Source organism: Sinocyclocheilus rhinocerous, unplaced genomic scaffold, assembly GCF_001515625.1.
Source record: "Sinocyclocheilus rhinocerous isolate Xijiao unplaced genomic scaffold, SAMN03320098_v1.1 scaffold5091, whole genome shotgun sequence".
In the NCBI taxonomy this organism is placed as follows: Eukaryota; Metazoa; Chordata; class Actinopteri; order Cypriniformes; family Cyprinidae; genus Sinocyclocheilus; species Sinocyclocheilus rhinocerous.
Genome location: NW_015631179.1, coordinates 89,660 through 100,236, shown reverse-complemented (window position 1 = coordinate 100,236; position 10,577 = coordinate 89,660). Strand labels below are relative to the sequence as shown.

General features: G+C 36.6%; 1 protein-coding gene across 1 annotated transcript in view; it reads left to right on the top strand.

Annotated features, from left to right (window-relative positions):
• The window catches only part of LOC107741645 (neuron navigator 2-like), a 79,948-nt gene that overhangs the window by 58,425 nt on the left and 10,946 nt on the right, over positions 1 to 10,577 (top strand). Inside the window, exons 17-20 of the mRNA XM_016554400.1 lie at positions 2,325 to 2,741; positions 6,426 to 6,583; positions 6,840 to 7,019; positions 9,241 to 9,293. Coding sequence (XP_016409886.1) covers positions 2,325 to 2,741; positions 6,426 to 6,583; positions 6,840 to 7,019; positions 9,241 to 9,293 — 808 coding nt within the window. The remainder of the gene's footprint in view (positions 1 to 2,324; positions 2,742 to 6,425; positions 6,584 to 6,839; positions 7,020 to 9,240; positions 9,294 to 10,577) is intronic.

The window sequence follows — 10,577 nt, the reverse complement described above, 5'->3', positions numbered from 1 at the left end:
TTTTTTTTTTTTCCTTTAAATCACAATCACACTTTTTTTATCTGTTGGACTGTAAAATACTTTTTCTTAAATAAATAAATAATTTAAAATTATTCAAATTAAATTATTTATAATTCAATAAATTATGTATAAATTATTACAATTATTATTGTTGTTATTTTTGTTGTTGTATAGTCATATGGATAAACAATTAAAAAATGACCAGACTGAGCAGCCCCAGCAATTCGATTTTTCCTACAAGTCATGCAGCCTAGTTTCATTTAATCACACATTGACATCCTACAAAACAGTGTTGACTTTATCTGCAAGTTTTATGCATTATCAACTCGTCCAGCTGAAACATTCTTTTGTCCAATAGGTAAAACAGATGACGCTAAAGTCTCTGAAAAAGGCCGCATGTCTCCCAGTTCCAACATCGTCCAGCATTCCTCCTCCGACGCCGGTCGAAGCAGCGGAGACGAAGCCAAGAAAACACCCGCAGGCCGAGTCCCCACAAGCACATTTGGTTTCAAGAAGCCCAACGGCGTCCATGGCCCGGCCAATGTGGTAACCACCTCCAGCATCACTCTGGTGACAGCAAGCGGCGCCACCATTACCAGCGGCTCCGCCACCCTGGGCAAGATTCCCAAGTCCTCCGCCCTTCTGGTCGGTGGGAGAGGGTCATTAAAAGGAGCTGTGGATGGTTTATTGCCTCCTCAGGAGGATGGCTACCTGTCCCCCAGTGCTCGTTCAACACTGCAGTACCGAAGTCTACCTCGACCCTCTCGTTCCGGAGCCACGGCCCGCAACGGAAACCGATCGTCCACTAGCAGCATTGAGTCAAGCTTGAGTTCCCGAACACCTGTCCTTACTGCTGTCACGGCCAGCAAACCAAAAGATTCTGCCACTAAAACCAACGGGCACATAATCCAAGCCAATCAGACGGACAAAGAGAAGGGCGTGGCCTCAGAGATGGACAACCTGAGAACCAATCCGATTGTTTCGGGAGGAGGGGCGGCAACTATTCCACAGACAGTGAGACAGGGAAACAAGTATAGTGAGGTCTCGTCTCCAACATTGCGAAGGTACAAAAAGGCACGGGGCAACATACCACACACAGAATTTCACCCTCATAAATCAGAGTTTCCATTGACGCTTCCTCAATTAATAGCTCCATTCATCTTCTCAGGCCCCTCTTACACAGCCAAACATGTGAAAGAAGGAATGAGTTTTTGTAACTTCCTCCAGCTCCATGATTAGGGTCTTTCTGAAGCTGTTTACATAACCTGCTTTATGACGGTTATGGATCACGACTCTCCAGGGTGGCTCGCGTTTCCCTCTGAGCTGCTCGTGTTATTGATGAGCAAAGCTCTTTTAATCTTTTTCCACTATTTTTAAGGATAGAACCATGTTTTTGTCCTCAGCTTCAGGGGTTAAAAAGGGACAAAGTGAACATTTAAGGTTGAAAATAAAGAGAAATAGAACTTCGTAAGCGTCACTCTCACTTAGTATGCATATTGCTCAAAACAAAACACATAACTCTTTGTATTAAACTTCTGTATTTAACTTGTCCTGCATGTTTGCGTTATATACTTGATCACACTTTTTTCATTATTTTTTTTGGAAAGATTATTTATTATGAAAGAAACTAATGCTTTTATTCAGCATTGATTAAATGTGACAGTAAAGACATTTAAAATGTTGCAAAATAAGTGCAAAAAATTTTTATACAAAATAAGTGCTAAACTTTCTATTCATTAAAGAATACAAAAAAAAAATTAAATACAAATTATCATAGTTTCCACAAAAATATTAAGCTGCACAACTGTTTTCAACATTAATGGTAATAAGACATTTTTTTTTTTTGAGCACCATATCAGCATATTACAATTATTTTTTGAGATTTGAGTAACGGCTGCTGAAAATTCAACCTTCTTATCACTGGAATAAATGACATTTCAAATTATAATAAAATTGAAAATTAGGTTATTTTAAACTCTAAAAATTGGTTATTTTAAACTCTAAAAATATGTCTAATATTTTACTGTATTTTTGTTCAAATTGGTGAGCATAAGAGACTTCTTTCAAAATCATTTTTAAAAATCTTACCAACTTCACATTTTTGAACGGTAGCGTATATGTACACTAGCTTCTTAGTGTAAACTAAAATGCCTTTCCATTTTACTTCCATTTTACACTACCTTGAGAATCCACCCATTCAGAAATGAAAGAATCTGGATATTATGTTTACTCATGATTTCTCATTCTCTGTTTTGCTATTATTTTCTGATTTACTGAATGTTCAGTTTTATTATATTCTCTGTTTCTCTTTCTACATCTCTCAGACTTTTTGGAGGTAAGGCTGCTAAACAAGCCCCGGTCACCGCTGCAGAGAGCATGAAAAACTCAGTCGTCATTTCCAACCCCCACGCTACCCTTGGGCACACCCAGTCCTCCGGTGGGCCCTTGGACTCCCCCTCCACAATACCAGGCAGCGGCAGCAGCAGTCCTCTGTACGGGGGTCGCGGTGCCAGCATAGGGGGCAGCGAACAAGCTTCGAGCCCTGGTTCAATGTACTCAACGGGCACTGGGACTTGGGGCACCACCATCAGCAGCTCTTCGGCTCTCGGCTACCCCTCCGTCAGCAGCATGCACACCAGCAGCGAGTCCATCGACATGTCAGTGGGCAGCGGGCATCACCGTGACGATGTTCACCCGGTACTGATGAGAATGGGTAGTGCTAAGACAGGCATGTCAGAGAGGTGAGTCTTTGTACTTTTTTATCTGTGAGACTGGTCTGGGTTAACACTGAAATATTGTGATTTATAATTCTGAATTTGAGTGCTAATCCGAATTGGATTTTGATTCTGAATTAGAATGAGTTCTTGATTCTGAAAAACATTTTCACTTTGGGGTAACTGAATCTCCTAAATGATTTTTCCTATGTCCATGGAATACAGGAGTCACTCCTGAACTCACACTCACATGGTGATGGCCATAGCAGAAGAGACATGATAGCCGCAGAGTCATAATCATAATTCTGAATTGGAATCTACAGTAAACTCAAACTAGAATTCAGATTTTGATTCAGATTCTGATTTGGAATGCCTATTCAGTTCATAAGTTATTTGGTGTTTTTTAAAACACCTAAAGACTTTAGGTTTACACATTTTAATTAAATCACATCGCAAATCAGGAAACCAATTTCGATTCAGTGTTATTTTAGTATTATTTTTATACTATTATAATATGTATTAATGTTTTTAATTAGCTTTTATTTGTAGGCTTTCGTTTTAGTCTAAGTTTTAGTATTTTTATGTGCTTTTGTCTCTTATATTTAACTTTTTCAAGTTTTTATTTATTTGTTATTTATTTTATTTAACTTTTTAAGTATTTTTAGTTTTAGAAATGTTAGTACTTAAACATGTATTTCAGGTAGTTGCTAAGGCAGCATTTCTAATTTTCATTATTTTTTAAGGGTTAGTTTTCATGTAATTATTTCTATTTTGCTTTATTTTTTATTTCAGAAAATGTGTTTTAGTTTTAGTTTACAATACAACACAGTTTCAACTCAGATTCTGTTATTTGATGTTTATATTTTAATTTATAGTTCTAATTTTAAATTCAAGTTTTGTTTTGTTTTTTAATGGAATTTTGTATTTATTTTATTCTGAATATCTAAGTACACATTGCAAAGTTTTGGGATTGACGGTAACCACATTTAAAATGCTGTGAATTCCCTAAATTTCATTCCAGAATTTTGCAATAATTCAAGATAAATATAGAAAAAGAAGGTGGAAAACTATAAAAAAAACTTTGTACCTACATTATATAATCTACAAGAAGAAGCATTCTGAATCGGAATCCAAAACAGAATTCTGATTTTAATTTAGTTTATACATGTACTAAAGTCAGTTGGTGTTTGTTGAAAAACCGGATTGATGGATAAACTTTAGGTTTACAAATTTAAATTGCACCATTCTATCACAGTGCTCAGAATAACTTACTTAACACACTTTATCAGGTTGAAGAACATGATACTGCAGTGTGGAAGCCTCTTTGAACGGTATCGGTGTCTCTAATTCTGTATTCATCTCTTCTCCAATGCTCTTTTTGTCTATCAACCCTCTCCTCTCCCGTCTACTTTCCCCAAGTCCCCTCTCCTCTCCCTCTGCGAGTCCTAAATTCAGCCGTAACACATTGCCACGGAATCAAGACAGGTAAAATGTCTGATAGCTTTTGGGTCCGCCGGTGCTGCTTTTTAATACTGACATGGCTTTGTGTCTTGTGTTTGCGCAATTTTATAGTTTTAAAGACCCCATGCATTCAAAATTGGGGTTTAGTTGCTTTTAGTCCATGTCTCTTAGTTTTGAGGCCATTTATATGATAGCGAACTACTTTCTTTTTTTGGAAAAATTGACCAAAACAAATCTACTCTAGCGACACCTAGTGGTAAAATTCATAACTTTCCTCAATCAAAGCCAGAGCTTTGATTACAATGATGGTTTGTTGGCTTTATAATTAATGTGACGGCACAGATCAAGACTCTTATGAGTTCTAGATGAGTCAAAGGACAGATCAAATGATAATCACCTTGCAATTATAATTAAATTAAACCTTATTATCTGTCTGGACTAACCCCTTATGATTGAGTAAGCTCTACATGTTCCATCTCTCAGTGATTCCTGCAGTGATAGAAACACGCTTCCCAAGCGGGGACTCAAGTACAGGTGCATTGTGGGAATGTGCAGATCCTGCTCACTGTGCTTACTGTACTGGCACTCACGTTCTCCTTCTTTCTATTCTATCTCTTTTTCTCTCGCACATGCTTCTATGTTTTAATATGCAGTGTGGCCACAGTTTTATTTTTGAGCACTGTTTTCTGTTGCAGTTTTGGTGTGAGTGCATGGCACTTGTCACTTTTGTAGAGAGTTTGTTTCACATTATGGAGTACTGTATGTGAATTAGCAGCTTTTTTGGAAATGTCTGTTGTTCTTCCCACAGTTTTATTTATTTATTTTTTTGCAGTCTGCAGTGTGTGAGCATTTCAAACTTGTACCCAAACTTTTATTTGTAATTCCTTTTACACTCATGCTATTGCAAGTTAGTGATGAATTTTAAATAATTATTCACATTATGAACATTAATATTTATTTGTTTTTTGTTTTTTTGTAAATGTAATATATATATAATCCATATTATTATATATATCATTAATGTTAGTAATAGATGTCCTAAAATCTAAAATATAAATATATTTTCATATGCTCTACCATTCGACCAAGTTTGGGGTCGGTGAGATTTTTAAAAATATTTTCTGTTGCAGTTTTGGTGTGAGTGCATGGCACTTGTCACTTTTGTAGAGAGTTTGTTTCACATTATGGAGTACTGTATGTGAATTAGCAGCTTTTTTGGAAATGTCTGTTGTTCTTCCCACAGTTTTATTTATTTATTTTTTTGCAGTCTGCAGTGTGTGAGCATTTCAAACTTGTACCCAAACTTTTATTTGTAATTCCTTTTACACTCATGCTATTGCAAGTTAGTGATGAATTTTAAATAATTATTCACATTATGAACATTAATATTTATTTGTTTTTTGTTTTTTTGTAAATGCAATATATATATAATCCATATTATTATATATATCATTAATGTTAGTAATAGATGTCCTAAAATCTAAAATCTAAATATATTTTCATATGCTCTACCATTCGACCAAGTTTGGGGTCGGTGAGATTTTAAAAAATATTTTAAATGTTTAAAAAGTCTCTTATGCTCACCATGGCTGATTTTTTTATATATAAACAATACAGTAAAAACAGTAATATTCTGAAACATTATTACAATTTAAGATAACTGTTTTATGTTTTAATATATTTTAAGATATTGTAATTTATTAAAGAAAATTAAAGAAATAATTTATTCCTGATGGTAAAGCTGAATTTTCAGCAGCATTACTCCAGTCTTCAGTGTCACATGATCCTTCAGAAATCATTCTAATATCCTGATTTGGTGCTCAAGAAACATGTCTTATTATTAATGTTGAAAACAGTTAAACACTGATTAATATGTTTGTGGTAGCCATGATAAAAAAAAAATTCAGGATTAGCCTATTTGATGAATAGAAAGATTTTAATCTTTTAATTTTAACCTTATAATCTTATAAATGTTTTAATGTCACTTTTGATCGATTTAATGTTTCCTTGCTGAATATTAGTGTTCATATCTTTCAAATAGACTTTTGAACAGTAGTGTCAATATGTCATATTTAAAATAAAATACTATAATATTAGAAATATCAGAAAAAAACATTAAAATTAGAATAAATAAGATTACTTTATATGTACTAAAATGACTTTATTTCCTCTCAAATTGGTCAGGTGTCAGATCACAATATTTGTGACATTTGAATGCCGGCATCTGATTGGATGGTCCTGTTGTTGCAGGTACGCCCCTTCACCACATCTGCGTCAGGAAGAGGCACGTGATTGGCTGCGCTCACATTCGGCTGGTGGTTTGCAGGACTCAGCCAGTAACTCTCCCTTCTCCACCGGCTCCAGCTTGACGTCACCATCCGGAACGCGATTTAACTTTGCTCAACTTGGTATGCAAATGCATATACTGTGAATATATAATACTTGATATAATACATTTTCTGTCAATAGTCTGTGAAGATGATTTGGCTCAATATTTCTGAAATGCGCAATATGTTACTTTTCACTTGCATGCCAATATATCAGAAATAATAGAAAAACAGACTTTACCTAAGTGTGCATTTTGCTTTAAAAAATAATTAGGTTTTGTACTATTATTATTTGTCTTGTCCTACATGATTAAGTGCCATTGTGTGTTATTTACAGGAAGCCCCACCACAGGTGCTCAGATTAATCTGGCCAGCCTGCGCAACAACAGCCTGACCAATCAGGACAACCCACTGGACAGCCATGGTGATTCCCGTCTGCGCAACTCCTGCATGTCGCTGGACGAGAAGACGCGCACCATGAGCCGGTCGGGATCCTTCAGGGACGGGTTCGAGGAAGGTGAGAAAAATAAATGCAAGAGACAGTGGATTGATTTATGCTCTTCTCTACTTTGTAAATGTTACATTTCATTCATGCAGTCATAATCCTCAAACCTGCCACATTAGCTCTTCTGAAACAAAGTGAGATACCTGTTCTGATTACTATCTGTGTAGTCAGCTACCTTTTAAGTCAGTATCCTAACTGAAAAATGAACCCCATAAGTGACTGTTTTCGAAATTGCAATGGCATGAATGCCACACAAAATAGCACAACTCGTACAAACCACAATATTTTCCATTATAGTTTCCCAGTAGTTGATGTTAGCATGTTGCTAAGCTAATAGCTAACAAACATAAATAATACATAACACACAGAAATATTGGGTGAAATGGTCACTTTATAATAAGGCTGAAGTATTTATGGCAATGCTTTCCAGTATTAAACCATCTTGAATAATTTTTTCCATTGCAGTGCATTCTGGGATTACTTCATCCACAAATGATTACTGCAGTGCTTTATAATTTGGCCAAAACAAGGTATCTTAGAAGGCAGCATGATGTTTTTGTCTATGTTTTGGAAGAGTCGCACCTGTTTAATGCTTAAAAATGTTGTCTAGGTGTTCAGCTCACTCATTTTTGTTCTTAAAGACAATAGAAGATAGGCTTTTATAAGAAGAAGGTAAAGATCTGCAACAGCTTGTCAGCTTGAACTCTGTGCTGAAATACAACTCACAGACAACTGAATCGAGCATAAGCCCATCTGTCTATCCTCAGTCTATTCACACATTTGACTAAATCAACAGTCTCTGTTCTCCTCTCCTCGACTTTTTGAATAATCATTGTGTGCATAGAGCTTTATGTTACATTTTAAGTCATTCCAATTTTCCACTCAGCCCAGACCACCTGTTCACGTGTTTACCTGTTACGAGTCTCTCCTTTAAGAACAGGAAGCTGTTTGCCAAAGACAGTTAAGCCATAAACTGGCCCCTGTAGAAAAGTGTAAAAATGACACTCAGTAACCCAGTATTACCCAACTGTGCCTTTTGTGACATCTGAAACCAAATATAGGTTAAAAGCCATGTACGTTCTCTTCAGAATCAAAATATGATACAGTATGTGTGGCACGGACAGGGGACTGAACTCTGTGACTCTGCAACATGAGTGTTGTAAAAGTCCCAGAGGGATTGTGGGAACAGGTTTAAGAGGACTTGATCCACACACAGGAAGTAAAGAAGATACATTTCATATCCTCAGCCTCTGGCGGTTATGATCTATGTATGTATCTATCTATCTGTCTTTCTATCTGTCTGTCTGCCTTTGAAATATCTTGTAAATACCATAGTAAATAACTACCATCAGTAATCAGAAAGTGCTATATTGGCCAGGTATACATAGAATTAAATTATGCTTACATTTTGAATTAAATGGTAATAGTTTAGTAACAGTGTATTTCAAAGTATGGTGTACCACAGTACCATGTTTGTTACAGACTCATGTAGGTAATAAGGTGTAAAAGACATAATGAATTTCTCTGTCCCTGAACCATCCACCCTATCGCTCTGTCTCACACACTCATTAATCTCTGTTTTGGTTTTCTGGGTGGTCCTCAGCCGAGTTTATAAGCGTCGCTGCTCTTTCATTCTCACATCTATAACCCCGCCCACATCACGCCCAGCCAGCCGTTTGGCTTTTCCTCAGGGCTGATATGGCATCATGAGGAAGTGCCAGGCGACCCGTGGGTGGACTGTGGTTGGGCTGGTGTCTGCGATTTGTTTGGGAAATGATTTGAAGTCACACCCCTGAACTCTCAGTCACGATTAACGTTACTGTCTGTGACTGATGTTATTATTACCTCCGATGAGTCACATCTTGTCGGGGCAGGTGAAAGTTTAATTAGAGGTTTTAGTTGTTAGACGCAGTGTGTGTGGGTCGATGCTTTTGTCTGTGTGTGTTTGTCTGTGTAGGTTAGCTGGGGGTTAACGTTGCATTTAGGTGTTTTGAAAAGTGAACATTCAGTCTGTTCTGTGTACTTTAAAATCTACTACTTCCATTAAGTAGTAAATTTAGTGTTAAAATACACTGATTTTCTCTGCTGCGTGATATATGATGTACTTACTTTTAATCTGGGGTTTTTGTTTAGTTGCCTAGCAACCGTCTGTTACACCCCAATGCAGTAAAATAAGAATAGTCCCATACTAGAATAAGCCTTCATTTCTAGAATTTTATGTTTCTCTCTTTAGTTCATGGATCGTCTCTCTCGCTGGTGTCCAGCGCCTCGTCTGTCTATTCAACGGTGAGTTTTCAGTCCAGTCCCTTTTAAACTGTTTTAAGAAAAATAAATTTTTTAAATTGTTATTTTTATTTTCTTTGATTCGTACAGCCACTTTCGTAATAAATATCAACATTTATGAACATTGCAAATGATACAATCTGAACACCAAACTGTCGCAAATAGTTGTACAATATATAGAGACAGACAGACAGATAGATAGATAGATAGACAGATAGATAGATAGATAGATAGATTTTAAGCTTTATTATAATATATTTCATTATAGGTTAAGTGTACAAGTGTAAATCTCAGCCAGTGATTATATAGGATAAATTGGACTGTGCCACACCTCCAGATGGGCGGCTCTACTTACCTGCAGAGGTGTTTTAACAACAGTCTTACTCTGGCACACGTGTAGTGAGTCTTCAGTTCAAATGAGGTTGATTTCAGGAACTTAGGTGGTAGAGATCAGATTTGCTGAAGTATAAAGAGTGGAAAATCATGATGATGGCGACTCTCTCTATGGGGAGAGCTGTGACTTCTTGGGGATACACGGTAGGAACCTTAGTTTTTAGATTGCTCCTCTTCTATATTTATATATTTACGTGACATATTATTACAAATCATTCATTCTAAGTACCAGTAAATAGGAAACTAATGGTCTGTACTGACTTGAAAGTGTATCTTGTTAGACTTAGCTAAATAGAGAATTGACTCCACAGTCTGTATTAATGCAGATCCAAAATCAGATTCAGGTGATTTGTCTGAAGCTGGAGGCTGTAAGCTGTGTTTGTTTGTGTATGTGGGTAACAGCTGTCATGCAGAAACATAGTGTCTCTTAAGACGCAAACATGAAATCTCTGTGGTGCTTTTGAAAATACAGATTCATTCTGTACTACAGAGTACTGAATGTTCATCAAAAGACAGATATAATGGCATGGTAATCTTCAGTCTCAAAGACAACAAAAGCTCAGAGATTTCAAACAAAGCTCTTCTGATCAGAGTTGCGTTGACAAAGTCACCATGTTGAGTCTGTATGATCAGACACATTTACAAAAAGCAAGACTTGATTAAACCGAAACCAGCTAGACGCATCTGGGTTTGTCCCACATGTCATGTGATGCTGTGACGGACAGACAATGCTGCTATTTTAATGACACTGTCAGTCTCTTGGACAGGTGTCAACGGCAAAGAAAATCATTATAGTGGGTGTCATTACATGCATGTTTGCCAGACGACATACAAAGAGCTCTAGTATGCTATTGTTGTCTAGAGCATTCAGTTGTCAGCAAGCATGCTTATTCA